The sequence below is a fragment of the Lonchura striata genome, chromosome Z (genome assembly GCF_046129695.1).
Source record: "Lonchura striata isolate bLonStr1 chromosome Z, bLonStr1.mat, whole genome shotgun sequence".
In the NCBI taxonomy this organism is placed as follows: domain Eukaryota; kingdom Metazoa; phylum Chordata; class Aves; order Passeriformes; family Estrildidae; genus Lonchura; species Lonchura striata.
The window spans coordinates 47,371,787-47,399,590 of record NC_134642.1 but is presented as its reverse complement, the minus strand read 5'-3'; the positions used below and the strand labels follow the sequence as shown (position 1 = coordinate 47,399,590).

At 38.8% G+C, this 27,804-nt stretch overlaps 1 protein-coding gene across 2 annotated transcripts in view; it reads right to left on the bottom strand.

Annotated features, from left to right (window-relative positions):
* Nucleotides 1-1,477: 1,477 nt before the first annotated feature.
* MTAP (methylthioadenosine phosphorylase) overlaps nt 1,478-27,804 on the bottom strand; it is a 43,296-nt gene continuing 16,969 nt past the window's right edge. For both annotated transcript variants that reach the window (XM_021537140.2, XM_077790239.1), the window contains 6 exons: nt 22,017-22,075; nt 19,558-19,725; nt 14,832-14,934; nt 9,960-10,199; nt 9,312-9,434; nt 1,478-2,395 (listed from right to left, as the gene is read on the bottom strand). In XM_021537140.2, coding sequence (XP_021392815.2) covers nt 2,357-2,395; nt 9,312-9,434; nt 9,960-10,199; nt 14,832-14,934; nt 19,558-19,725; nt 22,017-22,075 — 732 coding nt within the window. In that variant the 3' untranslated portion in view covers nt 1,478-2,356. The remainder of the gene's footprint in view (nt 2,396-9,311; nt 9,435-9,959; nt 10,200-14,831; nt 14,935-19,557; nt 19,726-22,016; nt 22,076-27,804) is intronic.

Genomic DNA, 27,804 nt, shown 5'->3' with positions numbered 1-27,804 from the left:
TTTTAGTAATGCAATACATGTAGTTTGTATCTTTGTCCTATTACACCTGCTGTTACGCCTTCAGTAAATGCATTTCTTAAGACTGTTTAGAAAGACAATTAAAATCACTTATATTTGGCCCTATCTTTACATAACTAAGCATTATCCTATGCTTTTCTTGCCAGTTACTATCTCTGTCTGTAGTCCTATGGATAAATTACTTGAAACACATTTCAGACTGTAAAACATACACTGAACTTTGCAAAAAACCACACTTCACACTACCAGAGTTTTATGGACTTTATATACAAATTCTGCATGAGATACCATCAGGTACCAAGCCTGTGTTGACAGAGCAAGTAAATATGATGGAAAGGTCTCTTCCAGCCCAAACCATCAATCCTCCTGCCACAGGCATGGACACCTTCTGTGTCTTAGCTGATCAGAACTCTGACTATGTGATTCTGAATACTTCCGAAGATATCCACAACTTCTCTAAGCAACTTGTTTCACTGTCTCAGCATCCCCATCAAAAAAACCATTTTTACATCCAATCTAAATATACCCACTTTAAAACTGTTGCCCATTGTCCTGTCACTACAGGCTGTGGTGAAATGTCTCTCTCCCTTATAATACCCCTCTATGTTCTGAAATAGTGTTCTCACCAAGTCTTGGATATGAAGAATTTGTAACAGAAATGTGTAACAGAACCCACTACCCATGGACCTCCTCTGTGCCACTCTCCTGTGGCACTAAGTACCCAGAATATAAGCTAAAAGATTTAGCATAACGATTACCATTATATGTCACTATCAAATGCAAAAACAGAAACCCAGGGGGATTGAAAATGGACACCCAGAAAAACATTTCTCAGAGAACACTGAGATATTAATTTCCTTGCTCTGATCCATTTCACCAAAAGTGCCTATGGAAGAAAGATAAAAATGGAAACCATTCTTAAGGCCAGATATATGATTTGGCTTAGTGCAAGGTAATGAAAGGTACATTCAAGCTCTGGCTCCTGCAGTCCAAATTCTTAAAAAAACACCAGGAAATACAGAAAATTGGTTATGTTCCCCAGTACTCCAGCACCTCTATTGGCTTTGCTAGGAAGAATACATCCAGATCTTTCACAGTAGGAGACTGGGTGTCTAACAGAAAAAGACTGGGAAGCTAAAATGCTTGTGTACCTGCTTTCTTCTGTTTTCCTTTGGATTAATATTTTTTTTTTTACAGTACTATGAGGATCCTTACCGTTCATGTTTCTGGTCTTTCCTTGCATTCTGATCCACCTCTGCCTCAGCAATTCCTGCTGTTCAGGGACTTAGAACCTAAAGTTCTGAGCAACACAGTACCTTCTAGAAAGTGTCTTTCTGAAAGTGTTGTTAGGTATCATCACCAACCTGTTTCATGAATGGCAAAAATCATTGTGAGACATAATGACTAGAAGTAAATAAACTGGCCCCCGCCCTTGATTTCCACACATCTTGGAGAAGCATACGTTTCATTCATTTTATTTACTGGACAAGAAATAGCATGTTATTTTATTAAAATAGAACTGTATTAAAAAATTGAAGTGCATACATTCAAGCCACTCAAGCACATTCATCAATTAATACAGGAACTAAAATTGGAGCTGTTCAATAAAGCGGAAAATAGGTATGTTTGGGACACTGTCAGCAAAGCAATTTTTCTGTACAGTTCTGGAAGTCATGTAAGTACATCCTCAGGCATGAATTTGGTTTAGGTATTACTTTAGTCCCCAACTCTGACTCATAACAGAATTGCTGCTGTGGCAGAACCACCAGGTCTTCTAGCACACAAAACAAATACACTGCTTTAAAAAAATCACTGGAATAAAAAATATGGATAATGTATAAAAATAGTATAATTTTAATTTGAAATTGTTCAGTTTTTCTGTTATGTTTCTGAAGTGAACTGTAACCATGTGCCTTGTTGAAGAAAAAGATGGGAGGTAGAAACAGCAACACAAATAGCCTGCGAATCTGCTTTCTTAGACCTTATTTTATGAAACTGCAACAACAATATTACTTAGACTTTCTACCATCAGTTAAAAGGTACCACTGAATAAAGCATAGTGATTTTTTTTTTCTTTGTCGGATACAGTTTGTCAGGAGGGCTATTTATAGTTGAAAACATACTCAAAATCTAATTTTTACCATCTTATATGTGATCAAACTGACAAAGATTTTAACAGCAGCCTTACACATGATCATCAGTCAATTCTTTTTGCTTAATCAGTTTAGTCCATTCTTTTAAGCTTGTAACAATTGTTGAAGATATTATGACCTCTGAAAGTTTGAAAGTGATCCACTCTTCCTTGAAAGCACTGAAACTTCAAGGTTCATCCAGGTTGTTACTGCTTTGGCAGGATGACCGAACATTGCACCGTTGTCTGAAATACAAAGTCACAGGAAATGAATGCTTCTTTTGCTAATGCAGAGAGAATTACTTTTCATTGTAAAGGTAGATTATGTAGCTTCCATTTGGGTACTAACATGTGAAAATCCTTCCACATGCATAGTACATCCAATTTTTTCCAACACCGCAGAAGTCGATATAATTACAAGGAGGGCAAACACACACAGCGAGTTTTCATTACAACTTTGCAAAGCTATGTGATAGGCTTATTGGTATGGAGAACAACAACCATATTGCAAGAACATTAATTGATGAACTTTGGACTTACAGATGGCAAATAAAAAATTGTGCAGCATGCTTTCTGTAACCTCTACATGACTTTCCATAAATTCTGAAGTACTGCTATCAAGAACAGCAACCAGCCAGATGGCACTGACTGTGCGTGAATGAAATACTCAAGTTATGTAGGGACAGGCAACTTTGACATTAGCCACATTCAAGGGCAGGGTCTGAGAAACATTTTAGTCTCAGTTTTTGTGAGAAGTCCTTAGCCTGCAAGTACCCCTGCATGTAGACCAATGGAATTACAATTGAAGTGAAGCCTACTTTACTCACCTGAGCCAATATACATTCACTGTCCATATATGATCACAGTCATATGATCAGTATCACTGATATTTTTTGAGGAAGAAAATTACTCAAAGATATTTACAAGATTAGAGTTCTATATACAGAACTTAATAATGTATGTTTCAGTTTGAGATAGACTACAAAAAATTACTGAAAAAAATACTAAGCTTGATGCCCTTCAACTTCTTACCTGTCAAATCATATAAATGCCCAAGTGACTCCCTGATTTAGTGTATTGAAATACATCTACAGTTACCTTACCCAATCTAAACTACCCTAGAGTATTCACTTACCACAACTCTCAAAATACAGCATTATTTCTTGGATCAGAGATCTGACAAATTTCTCACAAGCTAGTATAGAAGTTCAAGAAAAAGGCAGGTAGTACCAGCAGGTTTCCCCACAGAGCCAAGAAATTTACCTAAGAAGCACTCATAAAAGCTGTCATCTTACCACAAGCTAATCTTCTTACAGCCACACTGTAAAAAAAAAATCAGTTCTAACAGGACATTCCTTCTACCATTATAGTACAGATTCTCTCCCGATACTCATGGGACCGAACCTTATTTTAATAAAGGTACAGAGCTCAATCCCTAGTTATGATGAGCTAAAATTCTTTTCAACAGGACAGTTTTTTCCTAACTTATACTTTTCTTAGCAAAGATTAAACAAAAATCTACCTTATCAGTTCCTATATGAAATTGTCTGCTGCCACCAATTCATTTACTTATGGGCAATGAGCCCATGTTTTACATTGTAAGTTTTTGTTATCAATGCATTGGCTGCAGTTCTTGCTGCCTTTGACATCTCTTCCAATTGTCAACTATAGACAAGCTCCTATTGTCCTGAAAGCATCCCTAACATACCTGCACTTCTGTCTGGGTTCTCTCTTTGCAACTTGCTTCTGCTTCCAACCCTTGAATGCTACATTTTTGCACTAGAGCTGTTTCCTGTTCAGTGAAGGTCTTTCTGTGGATTAGTACTGTGCTTGGAGAATGCTGCCCACAAAGACCTGCCAACTTTCTGGAGCTCCTTGACTCTTCAGAGCTATCTCCTATGAGATTATACATACTAATTCATTGATTGAAAACAAGTATGTTCACCTGAACTCCAGCAACTGTACTGTTAATTGCCTTATTTGCTCTTCATAGAATGTTGAATGCCACAATTTCATGATGATTACAGCAAAAACTGTCAGTACTTATCACCTCACTAAATAACTCTTCTCAGTAAACAGCATACCCAGCTATATATTACACATAATTGACCAGCTTATGCAGTAATTTCCTTGACACCCATCAGAAATCACTTGGACCACTGTGATCAAAAGCATCATCTGTGTTTCCTGACACATGACATAAATACCATGTGGTCACCCCTGTTCTGAAGGAGTGAGGGCTTTAACTTGACACTGGAAGATTATCTCTTTACAGCAAGAAAGCCACAAACTACTGGCCTAAAGACATATTAGCCAGTTAAAAAAATAGAAACTTTCAAACTACACTTACACTCCCTGACATATCAAAGATTAAATGATACCGTAAAGAGAACCAATGGCAAGCAGCCTATCCTTTATAAACAAAAACCCCAGCCCTTGGACGTTTTGTTTCAACACTAAAGTCCTTCCTTGAGATTACTGTGAGATTCACAGGTGACACCACTGGCATGTATGTTGATCTGGGATTAATACTTCCACACAAGGAGACAGGGAAATACAGGTGGGCAGAGATGACAGCACGTTTTATCCTGCCAGGTGAAGTTCCTCCATCAAAGCAGACAGATTACAGGTCTTGGAGAAGAAAAGCTGTGTCTATATAGAGCTTTACTGTTTCACAAGCTTCCCCAACACTAAACCTGACATTTGCCCATTTGACATGCACAGCTATGGCTTGGATATATGCTGTCACTGATAGTAGTGTACCAGCTGCAGTCTTACATAGTTTGCTCCTTGTCTGTGTTCCTTAACACATTTCCACATCGTATGCAAGATGTGCTGCCTTCAAGCTCTAGGAAAAGAGCTCCAAAACAGTTCAAAAACTCTATCATCTGGCTTTCAAAACTCACACTATAAAATATACTGAAGTGCACTACAAGACAATAGTTTTAAAAAAACTCTTTATGGTTCAATTATGTAGCTGTACAGAGGCATATACATGTGTCTTTCTCCTTGCTGCCCTGCAAAATTGCCTCTCTCATTCATTAACACCAATCCTTTATCACCACTGAATTCCCCAAACAGGAACATTTGTAATCTTTCCTGATATTCCTATGTAAAATTAAAGGAAGCCTCCAAAGCCTGTGGAGCTTCAGAATTTCTCACTATTCCATAGCTCTTGTTCTTTCAAATCATTAACACCTGTGGCTCCTACTTTTTTGATATAAAATTTCAATCCCCACTGCCTGTTTCCAGCTCTTCCAGTGCCTTCAGATCAACTCTCTTTCTCAGTACACTATCACTCAAACCTATCTGCAAAGAACATAAACACCTACGAATTGTAAGTGAAACTATTTCATTATTCATCATTGATATGAGGCAGTAGATCTTTTAAGAGAAAAAGAGTTAAGAAGCAAGATTATGATGGAGTGACTCCTCCTCTGGTGCATAACATTTTCTTTTCTGCAAACAGTGAACTAAGCTGGAAGAAGTACTTGACAATGAACTGAAAGAACAGCTGGTGTTCCTTAAGGGGGAATATTGCAAATGTAGTACCAGCTCTATTTCACTCCCAGTGAAGATTCAAGACAATCATAAAAATGAACACACTGCTCACTGAAGTATGCCTGCCAGAAACCAAGGCAGATTCATCAGTACTCAAGCAGTGTAATATACTTGGGAACCACTTCCTTTCATGCCAGTATGAAAAAAAAGTGCCTGAGGAGTATCTAACACATTTTGTATTATTTGTTCAAACTCTGAGTTTGCTGTATAGCTAGGAATCTGTATTAAAAAGTGCAGTCCCATTCTCTGAAAATGTTTTCCATGGATTAGAGGGAAGAAGCAACAGTGATTTTGGTGCCTCCCTTATCCATTCAATGATACAACTTCCTAACAAATGCAAAAGGGAAAGAGTCAGTTACCTCTCTCATATGAACAGAGAGAACATTAAAATAACTGTTTCAGATAACCAGGTGAAAAATATTCATAAAGATAATTCAGGCTGTCCTAAAGAAAAGTATGTTTTTCAGTAATGAATTAGCAAAAGACTAATTTAAAGAATTTGGGTTAGAATTCTACAAACCTGACTGGCCATTTATGCTTAAGAAGTGGCTGAGGTGCATTTTACTGAATATGTCTTCCCTTCATGACATTGACTAACCTAGAAATGAGAATCACTAATACAACGTATTGGTTTTGTGTGGCCTGGTTTTAGTAGTGGTGGGGGGAATACAGAGGTACCTTCTATGAGAAAAGCATGGAAGCTGGGCCAATTACAAATGGTAGCAATGCCTCTGTGATAAAACACTAAAGAAAAACTAAAAACTAAAAGGGGTTGTGTAGTTGTAACTGAAGAGAAGAGTGGAGTGAGAACATGTGCAGACACCAAGAAAACTCTGAGAACTCCGCAGACATCAGGGTCAGTGAAGAAGGAGGGACAGGTGGTGCTCCAGGCCTCCAGAAGCTGGGATTGCCCTGCAGGCCGTGGTGCAGCCCATTGTGAAGCAGCTGTGACCGTGCAGCCCATTAGAAAAACTGGTTAACACCTCTATGATAACATATTTAAGAAAGACAAAACGATGGGAACTCTCTTTTTTTCCTCTGCTTGGAGGGGTGGCAACGGGGGCCATCAGTCCCCTTCTTGGCAGGTCCACCAGACCATGCCGGGAGGGGCCATCCTGGAGCGGAGAGCAGCCCTGCAGCCAGAACTGAGAGTGGTCCTGCAGATGCGACCCAGAGTGGCTGGGGCCAGGAATGGCCATGTGCCCACTGCCATCTTGGCATGGCCAGCAATGGACTTTGCCTGCTTGGCCACTTCTAGCCTGCCACACCACAAACAGAAGGAGAGAAGCAGCGGCAGCAGCTTCTCCTTTTTGGCACCCTACATAAAGAGAGGCACTAAGTGGAGCTGGCACTATGGTGGCCAGCATGGCCTGCATGGTGCTGGTGGGGACCACATGATCAGCAGTGAAAGGCATGACAAGCAATTCCCTGATGCAGAGCCCAGACAAAATCAAATCTTTCAGCACAACTCTTTTAAGAACTTTTCAATTGATAGAAATTGAGAACAAACAAACCTATGAACACCAATTCCCTCCTGAGTCAGAGGAAAGGGGAAGGTGAAGACATGTGAGGAGAACAACACAGAGACACTAAGGTCAGTGAAAAGGAGGGAGGGGGAGGAGGAGCTGCTCCAAATATCGGAGCTGAGATTCTTCTGCAAGCCATGGTGAGGACTATACTAGAACAAACTGTTTCCCTGTAATTCATGAAGTGCATGGGGGATGCACGATTCACCTGCCGCCCATGAGAAGAAAGTGCTCACGCTGGCACATGTGGATGCTGAAAAGCTGTGATCTGGTGACAGACTTGAACAGAGAGAGAGAGAGAGAACCCTTGCTCCCAGAGGTAGAAAAAGAGGAGCCTTGCTTCTAAACTAGAACAGCTCATCCTTAAAAGACTATACTCCATGAACTAAAACGGCCCATGAAAAACAGTTGTGGGAAAACTGTTTGCCCTTGGGAGAGACTCAGGCTGCAGCAGATTGGGTGGGACTGCTACTTGTGAACATTAGAACCATGTTGGAGAAGTTCACAGAGAATTGTCTCCTGTGAGAAAGACCCTATGGCATTGCAAAAGAGACTCCCCTCCCTAAGCAAACTGAAGATTTTTAGAGGTGACAAACTCTAAAACTAAAACCCTCATGCTTTGTCTTTCTTTGCTGTCGGTGGGAAGGAAGGGCTGGGGTAGGGGAGGAGAGGTGTTCTCAAGGTTTTAGTTCTCATTATCCTCTTTTAATTCTGTTAATAAAGTTTTTCTTTATACCTTTTAAAGTTTCGAGCCTGTTTTGCCCTTAGAGTGTTTTGTCCTAATCTCTATCTCACCCCATGAGCCTTTTAATTTCTTTTTCCTTCCCCCTCCTCTGCTCAGCTATAGCAGAGAAGAAGGAGTGAATGATTTTTCATGGGAGCACTAGCATTTGGCCAGTGTCAAAACTGTGACATTTTTGGTGGAGGCAAACATGAAAACTTTGACATAAGGATATGAAGTGGGAGAAATAAAAGCAAAACAAGTATTAAATCACAAAATTGTGTAGAATGATAGTGGGAAATTTGTATTGTAATTGTAGTGAAAATCTAGGGGTGTGATGTTTTTTTTGTGTAATTTGTCTTTTTTGTTCTGTGTAGTGACTGTACCTTAGATTAAGTCTAGATAATTTTCTCTTCTGTTTAGTTTAGTAGTTTTTTGTTGTTCAAACTAAGGATTATATGTTGAGTGTAATTTTGATAGTAATTCTTAAATATTCATAGAAGCCAGAATTGGAATTATCATGCTCTGATTTTGTTAATAATAAATTCAATTAATATCTCTAAGATGAGCCTGTTTTTCTCGTGACAGTATTTGATGAATGATCACTCCTGGTCCTTACGTCAACCCAGTCAAAAAAAGTTTGTTGAGAAGCTGGATAGCTGTTTTAACATTGTTTTTCCCCTCTTTCTTACATCCACAAAAGAATCTCAAGTATGCCTGTGATATACAGATGATAAAAAACACAAGTAAACCTTGTCTAAGAAAAATTCTGCTTAATAACTCCCTTGCCAATGCATTTTGAAATGTTTTCTTTTCCCTATTTCTTTAATCTTGGACTTAAAACGTATGGAGAACACAATTCTAATAATTTTAAATTCGTTATTACACATATCTTTTAAGACTTCCTGTTCTACATATTAAGGTAAGCATAACGTTTTTGGTTAGGTTCAGTCTCTTCTATTTGATTCTTCTTTGCGTTAAGATCCAAAATCAAGGTTTCATTTGGATACTCACATATGTATTTGTATCTTACTTTGTATCTAATTTATTTGTATCTTATGAACATCTTATGGCTGATGTCTCACTTCATCAACAATATACAGCTATCTGGTTTTTTTAACCTTTTCCAAAACTTCTTGTAAAACTGAAGCTACAGTTGCAAGCTAAACTTGAAAACAAAACTTGCAAGAAACATGTAGAATCTGTCTGCCCTTCTTGAATGAATTTGGTTTCTTGAAGCATTTACTCTGAAACATTTTGATTTACGCAAAAACATCCTGTAAAATGCACCAGTGTTGTGTGTGCACACACATACCCTGTCCCTGGTACTCATCAGCCTCATTTGGATACTTACTTTCAGAGTGTGCAGGGTGCTGGTCCATTCCATGGAGCCTATCTGAGGTATGGCAGTAAGGAGTATGCTTGTAGCCTTATTTGCATTCCCTTTCAGTGTCTTTAAAACTTTATCCACTGAAACCTAGAAATACAATACAACTGAGTGGTGTCTCTCAATTTTGATGTCACACATTTTAAACACCCAAATAAATTTAACTCGGAAGTGTAAAAGTGGAGCCTTAGAATACCAGTCTTTTTAGATAGTATAAATGTTTTTAACTCAGTGTGTGTATGGTTTATAGTTGTGTACTGCAAACAAATAAGAGAACTAGAGCATATACATTGTTTCGCACAGAGCTGCAAAAGGAAAATCACCAGACTAATTGAGTCACAAAGAAGACAGAATTCATGAGCTTCATATCCACAGATGCCCTTATTCAGACAACAGGAAACAAAAAGTTTGCTAGCAGTGAGGCAGGTTCATGAAAATTAATGTAATAGCAACGACTGACTCTATTTTTACTTTCACAATAATTCATCGAGAATAACTCAGGGATTCTAATGTAATTAAGAATAGATTTGGTACAGTATGTCATCTCTGATCAAAACCTACACATTCTCATCCAAATCCCTCAGGGCAACAACAAAGGAAAAAAGTTTCACTCACAGCTTCTTCATGTTCCTTCCAGCAGTCATAATCTGTTGCCATGGCAATACTAGCATAACTCATTCCAGCTTCCTTTGCAAGAATCACTTCAGGCACTGTAGTCATGTTGATAACATCAGCTCCCCAACTGCGAAACATGCAGCTTTCTGCTCGAGAGCTGAAACGTGGGCCTTCAATTGTGATCATTGTCCCCTTGGAGTGACACTGGAGCCCCAGCTTCTTGGCAGTCTCAATAAGAACCTGCAAAACATGCCAATGTCGAAGAAAGGAAACAATTCCCTTTGTACTCAGCCTTTGCATTCCATCAAAAACTTCCACACAAAAGGAGTTAGCTTTATACAGAGTAGTCGTATTTCATATGACTGTCCAAAATCAAAGATGAGTTTTGTTTTCCTCACCCAACAAGAAAAATAAGCAGTCCTACCAACAGGGATGAACTTGAACTCATCTGATTTTGTTGGTATCAATTGGATTACTGCTTTCAATGCAGACCAAGAAAATTAGGAAACAGAATTTTTTGCACATTTAGACTGTGCCTACATTGCAGGCAGAATTGCAGATAAAAGCATTCCACTGAGCACTGCATTATCACACGTAGAGCTAAGTCATTGAAAACAGTAGTAAGAAATTTGTATTTTGAAAGTAAAACTTTACAAGCACATACTTCAAAGAGTACCCTGAGAATCTGTGCAGAAATTATTACCATATTTTCACGTGTCAGTGGCTGAACTGTATACTGGACATACAGTATGTAGTCTGTTGGGGGTTAGGTTTCTTTTCTTTTGCTTCTTTTTACTTACATAATTTTCCCCGTAAGTTGTTAGGAAACTTTAATGACTGAGTACTTAAGGAAAAACAGGGTACTGAAGAAAATCAAAAGAATTGGCCAGGCTCAAGGGAGTGGGACAGGTAAAGGAGGGCTGGGGAGCTGCTAATTTTCTTGCTCTGCGACTTAAGAGGAAGACGGTCTGAACTGCTGCTTCGGGAAAGAAATTTGCTGCTACCGCTGGAGCCCAGTTCTGTCCAGCTTCTGCTGCGGGCTCGACGCTCCCCAAGTCCCGCTCGGCCCCGGGAGCGGCCGCCCCGGGCCGGTGAGGCGCAGCCGCTGCTCCACCCCCGCCCGCCCGGCCCGGCCGCCATCGCCGCCCGAGCCCGCCCACAGCGCCCCCGCGGCCGCGCGCGGAACTGCAGCAGAGGGAGCGCGCCGCGCCGCGCCGCGCCGGGCCGGGCCGGGCCGGGCCGGGCCGGGCGGTACCGCAATGCTGGCGTTGGTTCGCTTGGACACACCGGCAATGAACTGCTGCTCCGAGCCTCGTGTGCTTTGCCTCAGAGCCCCTTACCTTCAAACTTACAATAATTCAGAGGGAAGGGCTTTACATTCTCCATCCCAAGGGAAGCTCCTGCCTTCCCTAGCAGACACCTGTCTTTCAAACAAGACAACTTCCCATCAGTTAGTCCAAATGAGAACCTGATACATGGCAGAATAATCCTGACTTTCTCTCTTGGTAATCAGCCTGGATAATACCAGTTGATAACTTGGAATAAGAGGATACCAGCCTAGATAAATAGGACTAGGATGCCCATCACTGTCTTGAGTAGGAAATGAAAGGAACTACAATGACATCTATTTAAAATGGCCATCAGCAAAAAAAAAAAAAAAGATAGAAAAGAAAGCAAAAGCACTTTCAAAAACTGTGGTAGGCAGGAGATACCTTCATAACACAGCAGCGTGAAAAACCTAGTCTGACACCACTAGAAGCAACTTCTTAGCATCATGACTTACGTTCTGTGGAGCAGTTTCCCTGCAAAACACTGCGAGAGGCCCACAGTCAACACAAATAGATGCAACAAACAGCCACAGCTGAAGTGTGGGGTGCCTTCTCCCTGGCTTGCAGGTCAGTGGATTGTGTGTAGCAGTGGATTTTGTGGAGCAGCACAAAAACATAAAGCTGGAGTACGCACATCTGCCACTGCAGATGCAAGTAAATGGGTAAGTTTGCATTGTACCTGGGTTGTGGCAACACCAGACACATAGGTTGGAAGAAGTGATTGAGTGCAGCCCTGCTGAGGAGGACTTTGGTGGGATAGTTGATGCAAAACTCAACACAACCCAGCCATGAGCACTCAAAGACCAGAAAGGCAATGGGATCCTGAGTTACATCCAGAGCAGTGTGGGGAGCAGGGTGAGGGAAGGGATTCTGCCCCTCTGCTCTGATCTGGTGAGACCCTACTGAAATACTGCATCCAGCTCTGGGATCTTTACTGTAAGAAAGGCATGGAACTGTTGGAATAAGTCCAGAGAAGGGCCACAAAATTGGTAAGAGCAGTGGAGCACCTCCCTTATGAAGACAGGCTGAGAAAGTTGGGGCTGTTCAGCCTGGAGAAGGCTGTGGAGAAGCCTCATAGCAACCTTCCAGTATCTGAAGGGTTCTACAGGGAAGGTGGAGAGGGACTCCTTGTCAGGAACCGTAGTGATAAGACAAGGAGTAACAACCACAAATTGAAAGAGAGGAAATTTAGGTTAGATATTAGGAAGAAAATTTTTAACTTGAGAGTGGTGAGACACTGGAACAGGCTGCCCATGTGGATGCTGCAACACTGGGAGAGTTCAAGTCCTGGTTGGATAAGGCCTTGAGCAACTTGTTCTAGTGGAAGGTACCTCTGTACACGGCACTGGCAGTTGGAGCTAGATAATCTTCAAGGTCCTTTATAACCCCTTAATATTCTTAATATGTGAATCGTTCTGTGTGGTAAGTTGATCTAGTATTAATCACACCTAATATTCTTGTTTATTGATGCTATTAATTCTGAATATATGCTTAGAGGAATGGCAGTTAATTACACTGTTAATAAATCAACAGACCAACTGACATGACATAACCAAAAGTGAGCAGTATCTTTCTGAAACTCTTTAGGCAGTTCCAACTTTACTGCCTATAAGATGTTGTATTGAGCCTCAGTTTCCAAAAGCAGCAATACTCAAGATACCCTATATGATTCAAAACTTCTGAGAGAAAAAGATAAACTCTGTTTAGATTCTCATTTAACTTACAGTGCATCAACCAACGAAACCAGATCATTTTAATGTATTTGCACATATGCAATAGAATATGAAGGTTTCAGATATTTTGTTGCAAAATTCTTTAAATGTGCTACATTCACAAATTTGGTTTTATTATTATTATTATTATTGCACTTATCTATGAAATTCCTTTGAACTGGGATAAACTGGGCTAAAAATTTTCAGACATAGTTTCAGAAAAAAATTTAAATCACTTTTATCTGGTATTTTCAAATGAAGTGAAAATACTCCTTTTCAGTCTCACAAAGAGCTCAAAACCCACATGTTCTTTAAAACATCTCTCAGGCTGATTAGAATGCATAGGCTAATGACATAATGATCACATGTGAGACTGGGAAGTACCTAAATGTTTTTTCTCTGTTTGAAAAGGCATATTTCTCTGCTGGCTTTTCAAAAAAATGTAAAACCCAAATAACATCTCTAGCTAGTTAACAACTGAAAGAAAACTGTTTCTTGCAGTCCCAGGAAATTTCTTATGTATGAGTACTTACTTTTGAAAAAAAATTACAATGTGAAGTACTGCCAATCATCAAAGTAATAACACTTTTCAATCAATTTCTGAATAAAATCCTCGCATCTACTGTGACATGACATCATTCTTGCAGTAGAAAGTAATGAAATACCAACTAATCTTTGGTAAGAGCATGCAGCTAGGCTCTTTTTGCAAGAAAAATGCAAAGTATTTTGCATAATTTACTGCTAATTGAAAAGAGGGCAAAAGCATGCATACATATAATATGCAGTGGTTTGTTTCTTCATGAGAAGAAACAAACTCATTATAAACAAGCTCATTATAAAACACCTTGATTCTCAGTGCAGGTATCTCTAAACGACAGTGTGGCCAATTAACAAAAATAGCATATAACGACACTGAAGCTAATTGGTGACAAAAGCAGGATAGCTCAGTAGTCCAAATGTTTGTACATGCTCTGGTTAATTGTGCCACCTGCTTCACAATTCAACTTTGTCTTGATTGTAGAGAGCAGGTCTTAGATGAATATGACTGATTCTGTAAATACTCCTGTTCCTCTGAAGTATGTACCTCCTTGCAGCTATTGATCAGAGCATTCCACAAAACCACAAAACATGCAGTTTAATTTTCACCTTCCCTTTTCCTCAACTTTAGGAATACACTAGGGTGACATATTTAATCAGAGGCACTCCTCCCAGAAACTTATAAAGGTACTGAAAAACAGAGAAGTGTTTCATATTCTGTAATTTGAGAAGCCTGAAAATATTGAAGTGACGCAACTGAGAGCAACAACTAAGAATAAATGGCAAATACAATTTGGCTTGTTTCAATGCTTAACATCCTAAGCCTTGACTCTCCACCACCACCCACCTCTACAATACACAAAAGCACAAATGCAATACTGCAACTCTTGTGGAATGTGAAAACACTACTTGTTTAAATATTTGAGTATGTAGAATGCCTCTACCATAGGTGCAGCTTTATTCAGAAAAAAATTGAACTAATTTATAATCCTATCTGCTTTGTTCACTTCATTGCTTTCTTAGCTGGCTACCTGATTAAAACAAAGATCATTTGTCCTGTTATTAAGACTCTGGGAAAATATGTTGCCAACTGACTTAGGAAGACAGACACAATTTCTTTTACTTCCCATGCCTTCTAAATGTTATAATCGTCCTTAATACCATGATGTATCTGAGAAACAGGATAAAGAGGTGCATATTGCCTCTACATTCTAAGAATGCACAATTAGACTACTATATCACAAATAAGCGCCATAAAAACAACATTTCTTAAGACTATTACAGAATTCACTAACCTCTCTGGTTTTGGTGCAGAAAGGCTCAGCCATTGGAATATGACATACTCCTGAGAGAGTGGAATGCTGTCCATCATATAAAGTACAATGTCTTTTAGTTGTCCTAGAGAAGCAGAAAACTTGCTTAGAGAGAACAGAAAGAGAAACCAACAAATTGATACAAATAAAACCACACAGCATTCCTGGGAGCGGAAAAAAAAAAAACAGGATTTTATTAGTGACTACCTGTAATCCCGTTCTGCCTCTGTACAAACCTTTGAGAATTGAGCTGGAGACTATAAAACTGTTACTTCACTAGTCCATTGTCAATTCATTATGAAAATCTTTTGTTAACCAAGATAGTGAAATGCTGATTTGTTCCTAAATGACACAAACAGCCCTACTGTGATGCAATTCTACTGCAAAACAACCAGCTAATTCAAAAGTCAGGCATGTAACCTCTGGAAAAACATATAAGTAAGCTTTAAGAAAGGGAATGAATAAAATCTCAACTACCACAAGACTAGTTAAAACAGCACTTGTTTGTATCACTGCATTCCTACGTCCCAAAGGATAGGAATTTACAGAAACAGTTTCCACCATGAAGGAAGTGTAAATTCAACTAGAAAACCTTGGAACAGGGTGTTCTGAGAACTTCATTTTCTCAGAAAGATCACACACACATGCAGTGCCAGCTTCCAAGTAAAATCATCCTTTTCCTCTCTTCTTTCAATGGATGGAAATGGTCAAACCATGTTGAAATCGCCATTCAGCATACCATTTTGGAACACATGGAACTGCTACCCACTATCACTTCACCCTCAAAAGCACTGCCTCAAGCTAATCCACCCAATTGGATGGTGTAAACCATCTGGAATAATATTCTCAGACACTCCATTCTACCCTGCAGAGTGTCACATATTGTGCTTTACAGGAGAAAATAAAGACAGTAGCCAAATTCAATCCCCAGTTCAAATACAAAGTATCTGCTGGTAATACTTTTTATAACAGTTCCCCAGTAAAGTTCCCCAGGAAATATTTAAAAGAAGGTCTTAAATACAATTCATATGTTAGAGTAGGTTTGAACACAAAAATGCATCAAAAAAGCATCAATAGTATGCATTAAGAATGAGAAATACTGCCAATCACCAATTCTTAAGAATGAGATTATAAAACAGGAAAGGATGGACAAATTAAAAACTTCTGGAAAATAGGATACAGCTGTTAAAATCAGCTGAAACACTGAAATTAATTCTTCTTGTATGTGATCCTGAAAAGCTGCAAATAGAATATATCAAATTTTTCACACTTTTCTATTTTGTCTGCTAATTAATTATTTAGAGTTGGAGGAAATGGTAAAAGCCACAATCCATTTCCTGCATTATGGTATTCAGATGCTGTTAGCCAGGTACTTTCAATCAGAAAAGCCCAAGGAAAGATCTCATACGCATAAATATTAATATCTTACTTTCAGACACTCTGTGTTCTTTGAAGAGAATAGCTACATCATTACATGGCCTCATAAAGAAATCCCACTATGTTTAGCATCATTCATACAAACTGCATGGGATTAAATAACAACAGTAAAACCTACAAATGCTTTGAGCAATAGACCACATGTATTTGCACTGAGATAATTTTTATTCTCCCTCTGTTGTAGTTTAAACCCACCTGGAAATTAAACCCCCTTAAGCCCCTGTACCTACAGCAACAGTTACAATTTTAATCTGACAATAAGGTGGCTTTTGCTCCTTCTTTTTGGTTTTATTACAGTATCGCAAGATTTTCTGGCAATTCTGACTGTGACTGATTCTAGGAAGCAAAATACAACTCAAATGAACAAACCAGTCATTTCCATTTGTGACAAACAGCCCTCTACCACTTCCATCATCACCTTCTTCCAGTGGTGTTGAATTATCATACTACTGGTAATTAAAAAACAAAATGTAAATTCAGACTGGCATATGCATATAAAAAGCAAGCTTAGTAAGCTCTGCATCTTCAGAGACACTGAAAGAAAATTCTACCAAAAAAGTTTATGAAGTTTGACAATATTGGAGTAATTGTAGTTGGTTTTGAGACACAGAGAACTGAAACAATAGAATGGGCAGGTGTTAGAGGAAGCTAATTTTTGCATCTCCCCAGCTAAACTGAGTCATTCAAGTAAGTACTTACTATCTTGCTCTTCTCTTCCTAGCAAATAAATCAGAAAGTACTCTAAAGCCCTCAATTACTCTGACGTAGTCAACTGATTAACAGTACTGCAATTTACCAACAGGAGTCAAAGGCAGAAAAAAAAATCCTAGATTTTTCAAGTACCTTTCTTTCAAAGAAGAGAACAACTTTTGCAGCCTACACTAGCAAGTGGTTATTTTTGGATTTGGAAGCAAGGAGAACACAATATATGTATTTTTGTATTTATCTAATAAAATATGTTTTTATTGTTTAAATAAACAAAATACTAAGCATAAAGAAAGCAGAGAATATATATGGAATCAAACACTAGGTATGGTAATGACCTGCAGAATTAGGCTCTCAGAAGTTTGGAAATCTTACACAGTTCTAATTACACCTATTCAGTGTTTCACACTGTAAGTCAAACCTATGCTAGGCATAAGTCCTACACAACTCCTTATATTGCAATCCTGTCATTAATTTCATGGTGTGCATGCCCAAGGAGAGCAAATTACAGTAGTTGCCTACAGTTTTCTGCTCAGTTCTAGCTCTTCTCCAATTCCTATTCACTATTTCTTCTTTTTGCTTCACACCTGTCAGGAGAATTGAGAATAGGAATTCTCCCTATTGAAAATATATATAGAGGGAGCCCAGATATTAAAAGGCACCTAGATACCAGAAGGCACCGATTTTAATGGTGGACTGAGTAAAGCCTTGCCACCTAGACCACAACTTCTTTCCTACGTACTGCCTGGCATGAATTAACAACTATATAGAAGCCAGAATACCTTTGAAGAAAAATAACTGACTGTTTTTGCAAATTTAACCAGCACAATCTTTCCAAGACTATTAACACTGTTTGCATGACCCTGATCTTCCATTAGAAGGTATTTCAGAACAATTCCAACTTTTCAGATTTTGGTGGACAACTAAAATATTCTGTCCCATGAAAATATCTTCCCATCAGTAGCACTGTTGGCATAGTGGCTTATATAATGCAATCACTCTTAGACTGCTGTGAAGAGCTAAATGCAGACCCTACCTCCGAAGGCCTGTCAGTCTAACACTCCCTGGCATAGAACATTATGAGAAAAAGATTTGACACAAAAATTCAGCTGTCAAAAGAGACAGACTATTACAATGTATCATTTTCTGAATTAAACTGCACTTTGGGGATGATTTAAAAATTCATATTACGTGTAATTTTCCACAGGGAAACATTTGCACATGCTTTTCTGAGAAGCTTTTTGGTTTCCTGATGCCATTAAACAAGCATCTTCATAGTATGCTGCTGGGCTCTCTCTAGAATGCCCATATCCAAATTGCATGGTAGAGCCCAGAACTGGATACAGTACTCCAGGTGTGGTTCACCAATGGCAAACAGAGGCTCCTGTCACTTACCCAGGAGTCTGTCAGGCGATAATGCAGTCAAAATAACTGGTGCTTGACTCACAATCATCCAAACCATGTCCCCAAGTCTGTTTAATATCTCTCCTACATAAATCAGTATCACTACTAAAAAAAAAAAAAAGAGTATTGTCAGCAATATAGCTCACATTCACTCATAAATAATCTCTAGTATAACTGGAAGCATTTTATATGGGGCTTGCCCCTGCAGGGTACTTAGTAATTTATATACACTGTACCTAAAACCTACTCTCACAGAAAAAAAGCATTTCACTTACACATTAAAAAAAAAAAAAAAAAAGTTAGTAAGTCAAAATTTGAATAGCACAGCAATGTGGGGAACAAATCTAAGTTTACGTGTTCAGGTGGCAGTGAAACACTACCAGCAGCACCACAAATGCCCAAAGAAGCTGCATAAGCCATTTTAAATACTTCATACTATGTGGAATACTGAAATAAGACTTCAAGATATAATACTCCTCCAAGTATTAAAAGCAAATTTACCTTTAAAATGTGCAGCCATATCTTTGAATTATTGGTGTTTCTGGTGATCTTTAAATATAACTTTATTTTTCCCCCAGCTTTGCTTGAACTTTTCTAGTCAGATGATCAAGGAAGATAAGACCAGCTGGTGTAGAGACTTCGGAAACAAATTTATTTCCTTATGATTCTTAACAAATAAGATATGTAAGCATCTATTCTTGTTTTAGAACAAACTCTTCTCTTTTGCTACTGTGCTACATTTATCTCTCTTCTGCAGGACCTCATTATTATGACATATATTTACCTACCTGACTTCTATTATGCTTTCTTGTACCACGCCATCTCATTTCAGATTCTTCATAAAGTTTGGAGTGGCCTGCGCTTTTATTCATGTTTCTCTCCCACATCTGAGAATGTAAGATTTCTTTTACTTCTGAACAGTCTTCCCGTGGAGCTACACTTTGGCTCTTTTATGGCCATTTCTCACCTAGTACTTCTGTGTCCGTTAGAATGGAACTTCTTATAATCACATTCCCATTTCCTATCATATTTTCTTGTATGAATCTTACTTTTTGACAAAAGATTGAGGCTATCATCTTATTTTACAAAAACTTAATTTAACATGAACATGTTATTATATGGTTTAACCCTGTTTCTCCTCTTTTTCCTCCTTCTTACTCACCTGTCAATGAACTGGTCAATTATGACAAGATCACCAGGTTGTATTTCCTCTCGTAATGAACCACAGGCAGTAGTCACTAATACATGGGAACAATTTTCTTCTTTTAATGCCCAGATATTGGCACGATAATTGACGTTTGATGGCATAATTGTATGATGCCTTCCATGTCTGCAAAGATACATGAAGCAAGACAGTAAAATAAATCAGACTGAAGTTGCATTCCTTCTCCCAAGTAAGGAGAATTTTGGGAAACATATTTCTCCTGACAAAATTGGAAGTAGAACTGACCATTTCAGCTACTTCTGGTATATTTTGTTTACCTAAATATATTGAGCTTCTCCTGGCATTCAATTTAAGAAGCAGTGGTATAATTTTATTTTCAAATGCAAAATTTTAAGTTCAAGACTGTAATGAAAATAATCTTAAAAATACAATCAAATATACATCAGCAGTCTCAAGATTAAAATAAGCATTTTTCTCTGAATCTTCTAAGTCAGTTCCATAGATTCTGAAACCCCTTTTCCAAACATTACAGGAAAGATTTATATACACCTCCACAAATTTTCTGCCCAGAAGCATTGCTTGTATTCTCCTACACAGAGTGGCACATCACAGACATTGTGTTCTGTCATCTTTCCAAAGAAAACAGTAGAATCATCACACTTTTCTCTTTGATCTTTAAGTGATCTGACAGCGTTCATAAATTAAAAGTATGCTTCACACTGCTGCAGTATTCCTTTTCACCAAGACAGGAAATACTTGGTCTTATAAGCATGAGCTTTTGTGCTATCTCTGTCTTTGCTACAGAAGCACATCACTTACATGATTAAACACATTATAAAATGATTTTCAACCATGTAAGAGAAAAGAAGGAACTTAATTTCTCAACTGATTTTTTTTCAGAGGTCAAAAGGCCCTAAGAATTTGGTCATTCAGGAACTGCACACAACATGACCAAGCACTGTCAGACAGGATTCCCATGTTGTCATTAGCATTTCTGATAATGCTAATGGCACACAGATCTATTGCTTTATTGCAGTTGCTGTCATAATCCTCTTATAAAATATACATGCCTCTTCCTTTCCAATCTGATTCAGAAGCCGGAACACAAAGAAAAATTTGCAGGTACCTTAGCTCTAAAAGTAAACTTGTGAGGTTTCTATATGAATAGTAATAAATGCCAGGGAGAAGATAAACCATAGCCAAGTTGTTCAGACATCTGTGGTCCAAAGACTAGTTTGAAACAGTACAGCTATGAGAACTTGAATTAGTAGTTCATTTTAGAAAATGAGAAAAATGTTATCCATTTTAGAAATGAGAAAAATGTGTAATAAAATACATGAGCAAAGTCCATGAAAGATAAGAAAAGAAAACCACAGACAAAAATGTAGTTGCAGAGATGGTTAGCAGTTAGCAGCTTCAATGGAAAAACAATGGAATAAAAAGAATCAGGGCCCATAGTGCACCACTGAGTCCTAAGTGCCCTGACCAGTCTCAGCCTGAGCCTCCACAGAAACTCCTGATGCCTGTGAGTCTGGATGCTCCTACCTCTAAGATCAGGCCCCAGTCTTCACCCCTGGCCTGAGCTATATCCTAGTGTGCCAGTCCACAGCCCGGTGTCCCCCACTGCCTTCAGACCTATGCTGTAGCTTGTCTCCAGAGCGAGATAGGCTTTAGACACATGCTACATCTTCATATCTCGCCTCCTAAGGTTCCTGCCTGGATTTCCTGGATGGATCCTGTGCTTGACTAATTACCTTGACTTGGCCTGCTGAGAGGCCCTGTCATCAGCATCTGCTCTGTCCATTCTGCCCAGGTGCCACAAATTGTGTTAATAGTCTTACATTTAATCCAGTAGCATGTTGGTCCTAGACATCCATGGTTACACCAGTGTGAAATTTCCACACATTCACCTGCAGATCCTACTTCCAGAGTCTCTTCAAGTATAGTAAAAATGTCTGAATAAAAATTATATAGGGAGGGACAACTGTAGGGAATGCAATAAACAATAATTGTAACAACAAGAGGACTCAATAATATAAGGGAATGATTTGGAGGAGTGTACAGAAGTAACAGAGACATAGTTCACCTGGAAGCAGACATTTTCTCTATTTCACAAAGGAAATCTACAAACATAGTAAGCCGATGAATTAATTAGTAAGGTCATCAGCATCACCGACCAACCATCAGAGCAGGTGGCCTTGCAGCCTACCATTCTCATTAGGGCAATACCTCCCACTAGATTTTTTTACCTAACTTAGACAGCATTTTCAATACTTCCAGTCCTTGCAGCATCAAACTTGCTTATGAAAAAACCCAACTGTGTGCTGGATTTTGCTAGCAACCATAGAGAGCAAGATGATGTCAGAGCAGAAATTCAGTTCACCAAATGAAAAGAGAAAAAATTCTGAGAAGACTTTAAGATGTATAATACAAGCCCCCTTAAAATGCTAATTTACCTTGCCAAGAGCACACAGTCCACATTTTTGATCTTTCCCAAAATCAGAGCATCTGATGGCTGCAACACAAGCACATAAGAACAAGTAACCGTTTGACAATCACATTATAAACCTTTACTACGACCTAAAAATAACTGCAACAGTTACAGAAGAAAATACTGGTTACAATTGTACTCTCACATTTTCTTGAGCTCAGCTGTGTAATTTGATATGACAAATTAGTAAAACAGCCTGGAAAAGGAAGATCAAACTTGAAACAGAAAGGATTACCATAAATTTTCTGTGTTCGTACAAAAGTTAACATTGCAACTCTTTATTTTGGGGTTTGAAACTGTAATACCTTCTAATACATGAAAAGAGTATTTCAAACACAAAAATAGTACCATGCACATGTTACCATCAAATTGGTTAGCATGATTCACTCTTTCCTGTAAACTTCAGCTTCTTTTTGCTAAATAGCTGCCATTCTCTACTAAATCCCTCTTCCAGCATAAAACCCATTTAATCTGTGCTTTTCCATAACACTCACCATTCTCTTCTCTGTTCCCTTTCTAACTTGGGCTTGCAGTAGGGTGTGAATAGTCTGGATTCCTCCAACCCATCCCACACTCAAGCCTAGCTTCCTGAAAAACTCTCTCTTCCCTGTTGCTGGGAGTCCTGCTTTTGGGAAATGAAATGTGATACAACAGAGAAATTCTGGTACGTAAGTGGCAGAAGCAGTGTTGTACTTGCTCAGCCCAGGGACTTCTCTTACAGCTATACAAGAAAATACAATCTTCCTGGCTACCAACCAGCCAGGACAACAGAGCATTTTGACTTTAGCTGTCCAGCTGGAATGTGTACCTTGCCATGGAGATGGGTCATCCTGCCCATGAGAGGCAGCCTCCAAGTCATCAACCACCATTACAATAAATTAATTGCTCTGTGGGCTGTGTTCTGCTCCTGGCCTTCAGGGATCTCAAATATACTACACTTTCCTTTTTGTTAAAACAGCTACTAACAAAACCATGGTTTATTTACTGATCACGTTTGCAAGTGTCTTGACTCACACATTTGCACTTAGAAATGTTCTGCTGCCAGCTACTTGACAGCAAAGAAATAAAATTATAATGCTAGATGCAAGATTTCAATTAGCATTTATTTTACAGCTGTTGATTTTATTATATAGTTGAAATTTTGCAGAGGTTGACAATGAAGCGATATGGGAGCCCCATGTTAAAGATACCCATTTCTTAAAAAAAAAATCACCTTCTACTTCCTACTGCACTGCTCTTTTTGGCAATTATACATTTGAAAGCTCTCTAAAGCACCATAATTTACTCAATCACCAAGGCTGAAATTCTGGCAGACACTTACTACTTATTTTTAAAAAATGGGAACATTCCAGAACATTTATGTTTAAAACAGCTGTTCTTTTTTTTTTTTTCAAGTATCAATTTAATATTAAATTACTGATATTTAAATCTTTAATCTTTACCTTACGCTCTTCTCAAACAAACATGGCTTTAAGAGTGAAATTTCACATAGGGCAAAAGCCTTGCTGTCTAGTGGCCACAGCAACTTGCCATTGCAACACTCCATAACAAGCAAGGTTCACAAAAATTAGCATTTGGGATTTTGTTTTGTTTGCACACACTTGCTGTGTTAAATAATAAGCAATTATTAAAACTGGGGACTTAAGTCCCCAAAAGAATACAAAAATACTCTTAAAAACTAAAGAGGATTTCCAGTAAAAGTTCTTGCCTCATATCAAAAAGGTCAGCAAATTAAAGACTGAGCTTTTTGCTTTATAAGTTACAGATTCAAGTTTGTTCCAAGAGGTAGATTTATGCCCATTTTCAAAAGACTTGGGGTAGTTTGATATTAATTCCCATCACAGAAGTCCACTGAATTCTAGTATACATTGATGATGCAGAAAGAACATAACAGGTTTGAAATTCACAGGCTTCAAAATCTAATTGCTGCAGCCAGGGTTTCCTTTCCTATCTGCTCATATCCCAGCACTTCAACAGGCCTCAGGATGGTTGTGTAAGAATCTGGCTGACACCTTTGAACTGATGCATTCTGCACATTTTCCACGTGATATACTGAATCTTTTTGGCACATGATTTCTAGAAAACTGGAAGAGAAAAAGAAACACTTGAAACAAAGAGAGCACTGCTAAATGATGAGTGGACAGTATAAGAAAAGAATTGTAGATACTGTGTCATGCTTCATTAAAAGACATTAAATAAAGATCACAAAATCACAGAAATTGTTAGGGTTGGAAAAGACCTGTGGAGATCTTCTAGTCCAGCCTCCTGTGAAGGCAGGCTTGCCTAGAGCAGGCTACACAGCGACATATCCAGGTGGGTGTTTGTCCTGGTTCAGGTCAAATTTGGGGAAAGAACCCCAAAAAGGGTCCCTTTAGGAAAAGCAGATTCAATTGCCCCCCCTCTCCCCCCCCCAACCAGTTCGGGAAAGATACCTCCTTGGAGAAAAGTGGAACAAACCTGTTTATTAAACAAGCAAACTTAAACAATATTAAACAATAAAACTTCTTGCCACTCCAAGAGAGAGACAAACTCAGAAACCCCCCGGGCTGCAGCTGGGCTCACTCAGTCTCTGATCCGTCCCTCCGGCGCTGGAAATGCCACGGCCCAGGCCCGGCCCGCTGGGCCACCAGCGATGCTGCTGCTGCTCTCCTGGTGTTCATCCAGAGCAGGTCCAGAGAGAGGGAAAAAAACCACAGTCCAGGGAACTTCTTTGCCTCAGCTAGCTAAAACTAACTAAAGAGCAAAGGAGAGCTCTGTCTCGCTGTCTGTCCATCTGCAAACAACACAGTCCAGCAGCAGGAATGTGGAGGAGGGAGTGCAGTTCTTGAAAACAAACTCTGTGCTTCTTCCTCCCCCTTCACTCTTGGAACAAGCCTTAAAGGTGTAGAACTTATTGTTCAACATAAACAGGGCAGACAACTGGGGATAAAGGCATCATACAGTCAACCTAGGACAGGGTTTGAGTGTCTCCAGCAAGGGAGGCTCCATGATCTCATTGAGCAGCCTGTTCCAGTGCTCAGCCATCCTCAATGTAAAGAAATTCTTCCTCATATTGAGTTTTAGTTTATGGCCATTACTGCTTATCCTGTCACTGAGCACCATTGAAAAGAGTCTGGTATCATCCGCTGGGCACCCACTGTTAAAATATTTCTATGTACTGACAAGATCCCCTCTCAGTCTTCTCTTTTCTGGACTAAGAAGGTCCAGCTTCTACAGTCTCTCCTTGTAAGAGAGATACTCCAGACCCTGAATGCAGACCCTGAACCACCTCTATGGCTCTGCCAGACCCTTTCCAGTAACTCCTTGTCTTTCTTGTACTGAGAAGCCCAGAACTCAACATAGCACTCCAGATGTAGCCTCACCAGCACCAGGGAGAGAGGGAATCACAGCCTTTGACCTGCTGGCCACACCCTAGCTGCTGAACCCCAGGACAGCACTGGTCCTCCTGACTGCAAGGGTGAACTTGTCATCCAGCACCCCAGGTTCTTCTCCACAGAGCTGCTTTTCAGGAGGTCAGCCTCCAGCTGTGCTGATACTTGGGGTTATTCCCACCCCAGGTGGGAATTCAACCCTAGGTGCAGGATTCTAAACTTGCCCTTGTTAAATCCCATTAGGTTTCTCTATGCCCAGTTCTCCAGACTAAGGTCCCTCTGAGTGGCAGAAAAGCCCCTGAGTGTGTCAACCACTCCCCCCAGTTTTGTGTCATCTGCAAACTGGCTCAGGGTTCATTCTATCCTTTCATCCAGGTTGCTCATAAAGAGATTGAATAGCCGGACCAACTATTGATATGTGCATAAAGTCATAGAAACAGACATTTCAAACTATGTATTGACCAGCTAACCTAGCTAATGTATACTTCCATTCTGCTTTCTTTCTCCACTACTTCTTTCCAAGTGCTGTACCTCTCTACTATTATCTCAGTCATAGCCAGGAGTAATGATAAAATAATAAAAACTTTCAATGGAACAATTTGAAGTCAAAGCTCTAATACTGTATTTTAAAAGGATAATTTAATAAAAGGTCCAATAAAAACCTCAAACATTAAAATTTTATAAATGTCTTTAACTACTTCTGTCTTTTCACAAAATACAAGTCAGATATATATTACTCACTGTTGCAAAACAGAAAATAAATAATCTTTTTTTTCTGAGCAATTAATCCCAAATTATTACAATAACAAACAATTGGAATAAATTCCCTTTGCCTATAATGTAAATATGCATAAAGTACAATTCATGTAGTGTCTACAGAATTCATTTTCCCCTTGATCTCACCCAGAGCTTGTTGGAACAGAAAACAGAATGAATACAGAACACTCACGATGAAAAAGTACTTCAGAGGTTCTGCAAGCCTCCATTCAATCTGTAAGTTAGTTTAGGAACCAAACAATGTACATTGTTTTGGGGAGGTAAAAGATGAGCTTATGTATTATGTTAAATGGTCAGGTTTTCCTGATGCATCATGTTTTCCTGATGGAAGCAAAAAACGCTCAATTGAAAGGTGGAACTACCCCCCTGCTTTGTTTGCCTGATATATTTATGACCAGAAAAAAACACAGAGGCACTAGAATAATTTTCTAGAGTGGGAAGATCTCTTGCCCACCAGAGAAGGTGATTCAGAATCAAGATCCATCATACAGAAAGGAAGATAATCTAACTGAAAATATATTCTGAACAAAGCTTTTTAGGAGCTCCAAAATTCAATGACGAAGATAAAACTGCTTGGAACAGCATCTATTATCCTGTAGGAGACTAATATTTTCCATATCTGAAGACAGTATATCAAATTTGGGACATTTCCCACAGAATACCAAATTTTTGATGTACTGAAAATGTTGGAAGACAAGAAAAAAAGACAGCTGGAATATTAAGAGCTGTAAGCTTACTCAATTTTTTTTAAAAGCTATTGTTCTGCATTTTCACTATTACTAATGTAACTTGATTTATCATAGAGGACCAATGCCAACATAGAAAACAGCAAAAAATTGTCACCATAGTTTCCTTTAAACTTTTCATTTTTCCCACATTCCCTAGTGCTAAATTTTGTAGTTAAATGATTCTTACTATTCAAGAAGGCCAAAGCAGAAGACAATTAAAGGACTCTGTATGAAAAAAAAAGTAAGCTATTATTCGTCTTTTAAAAGAAAAGAAAAAGCATTTTTCATTAGAGAAAAATCTATTTTGCTGCTGTCAAGTGTCAAAGGTCCCAAGGAAAATCTACTCCAGAAAGCTTTTCTCCAACATCTTTTGGCAGAAGCCTCCTTGTCTAGAAACTTAAGAATTAAAGATTTAAGCAAAGTGGAATTGTATCCTCTGCATTTTTACATGACAGAAGGAAATGGACATACATTCTAGTAACTATGCCTTGCAATTTCCTTTTGACATTCATTCATTCATTCTATTCTTCCTAGTTTTGCTTGAACTAAATAGGTTCATGATTCACCACTGTTTCTCTCAGAAAACCAAAGACCACAAAGTTCCAAAATTTATTTAAATTAAGCCCTTTACTTCTTAAAATGTCAGGCAGATTATCTCTCCACTGATTTAACAGCTCTATGAAAAAGTATCTTTATGGCAGAAAAGTCCCAATTTGGTTTTATTCCAGTAACAATCAAGAACAAAACATATCTTTAGGAAAAAATAGTAACAAACCATAAACTTCTAAGCTTTTCCAGGCACACTTAAATAAAAAGAAAACTGCCCTCTTGCATTCAGCTGTTCCTCTCATCTATGTAGCTCTAAAATGTGTGGTAG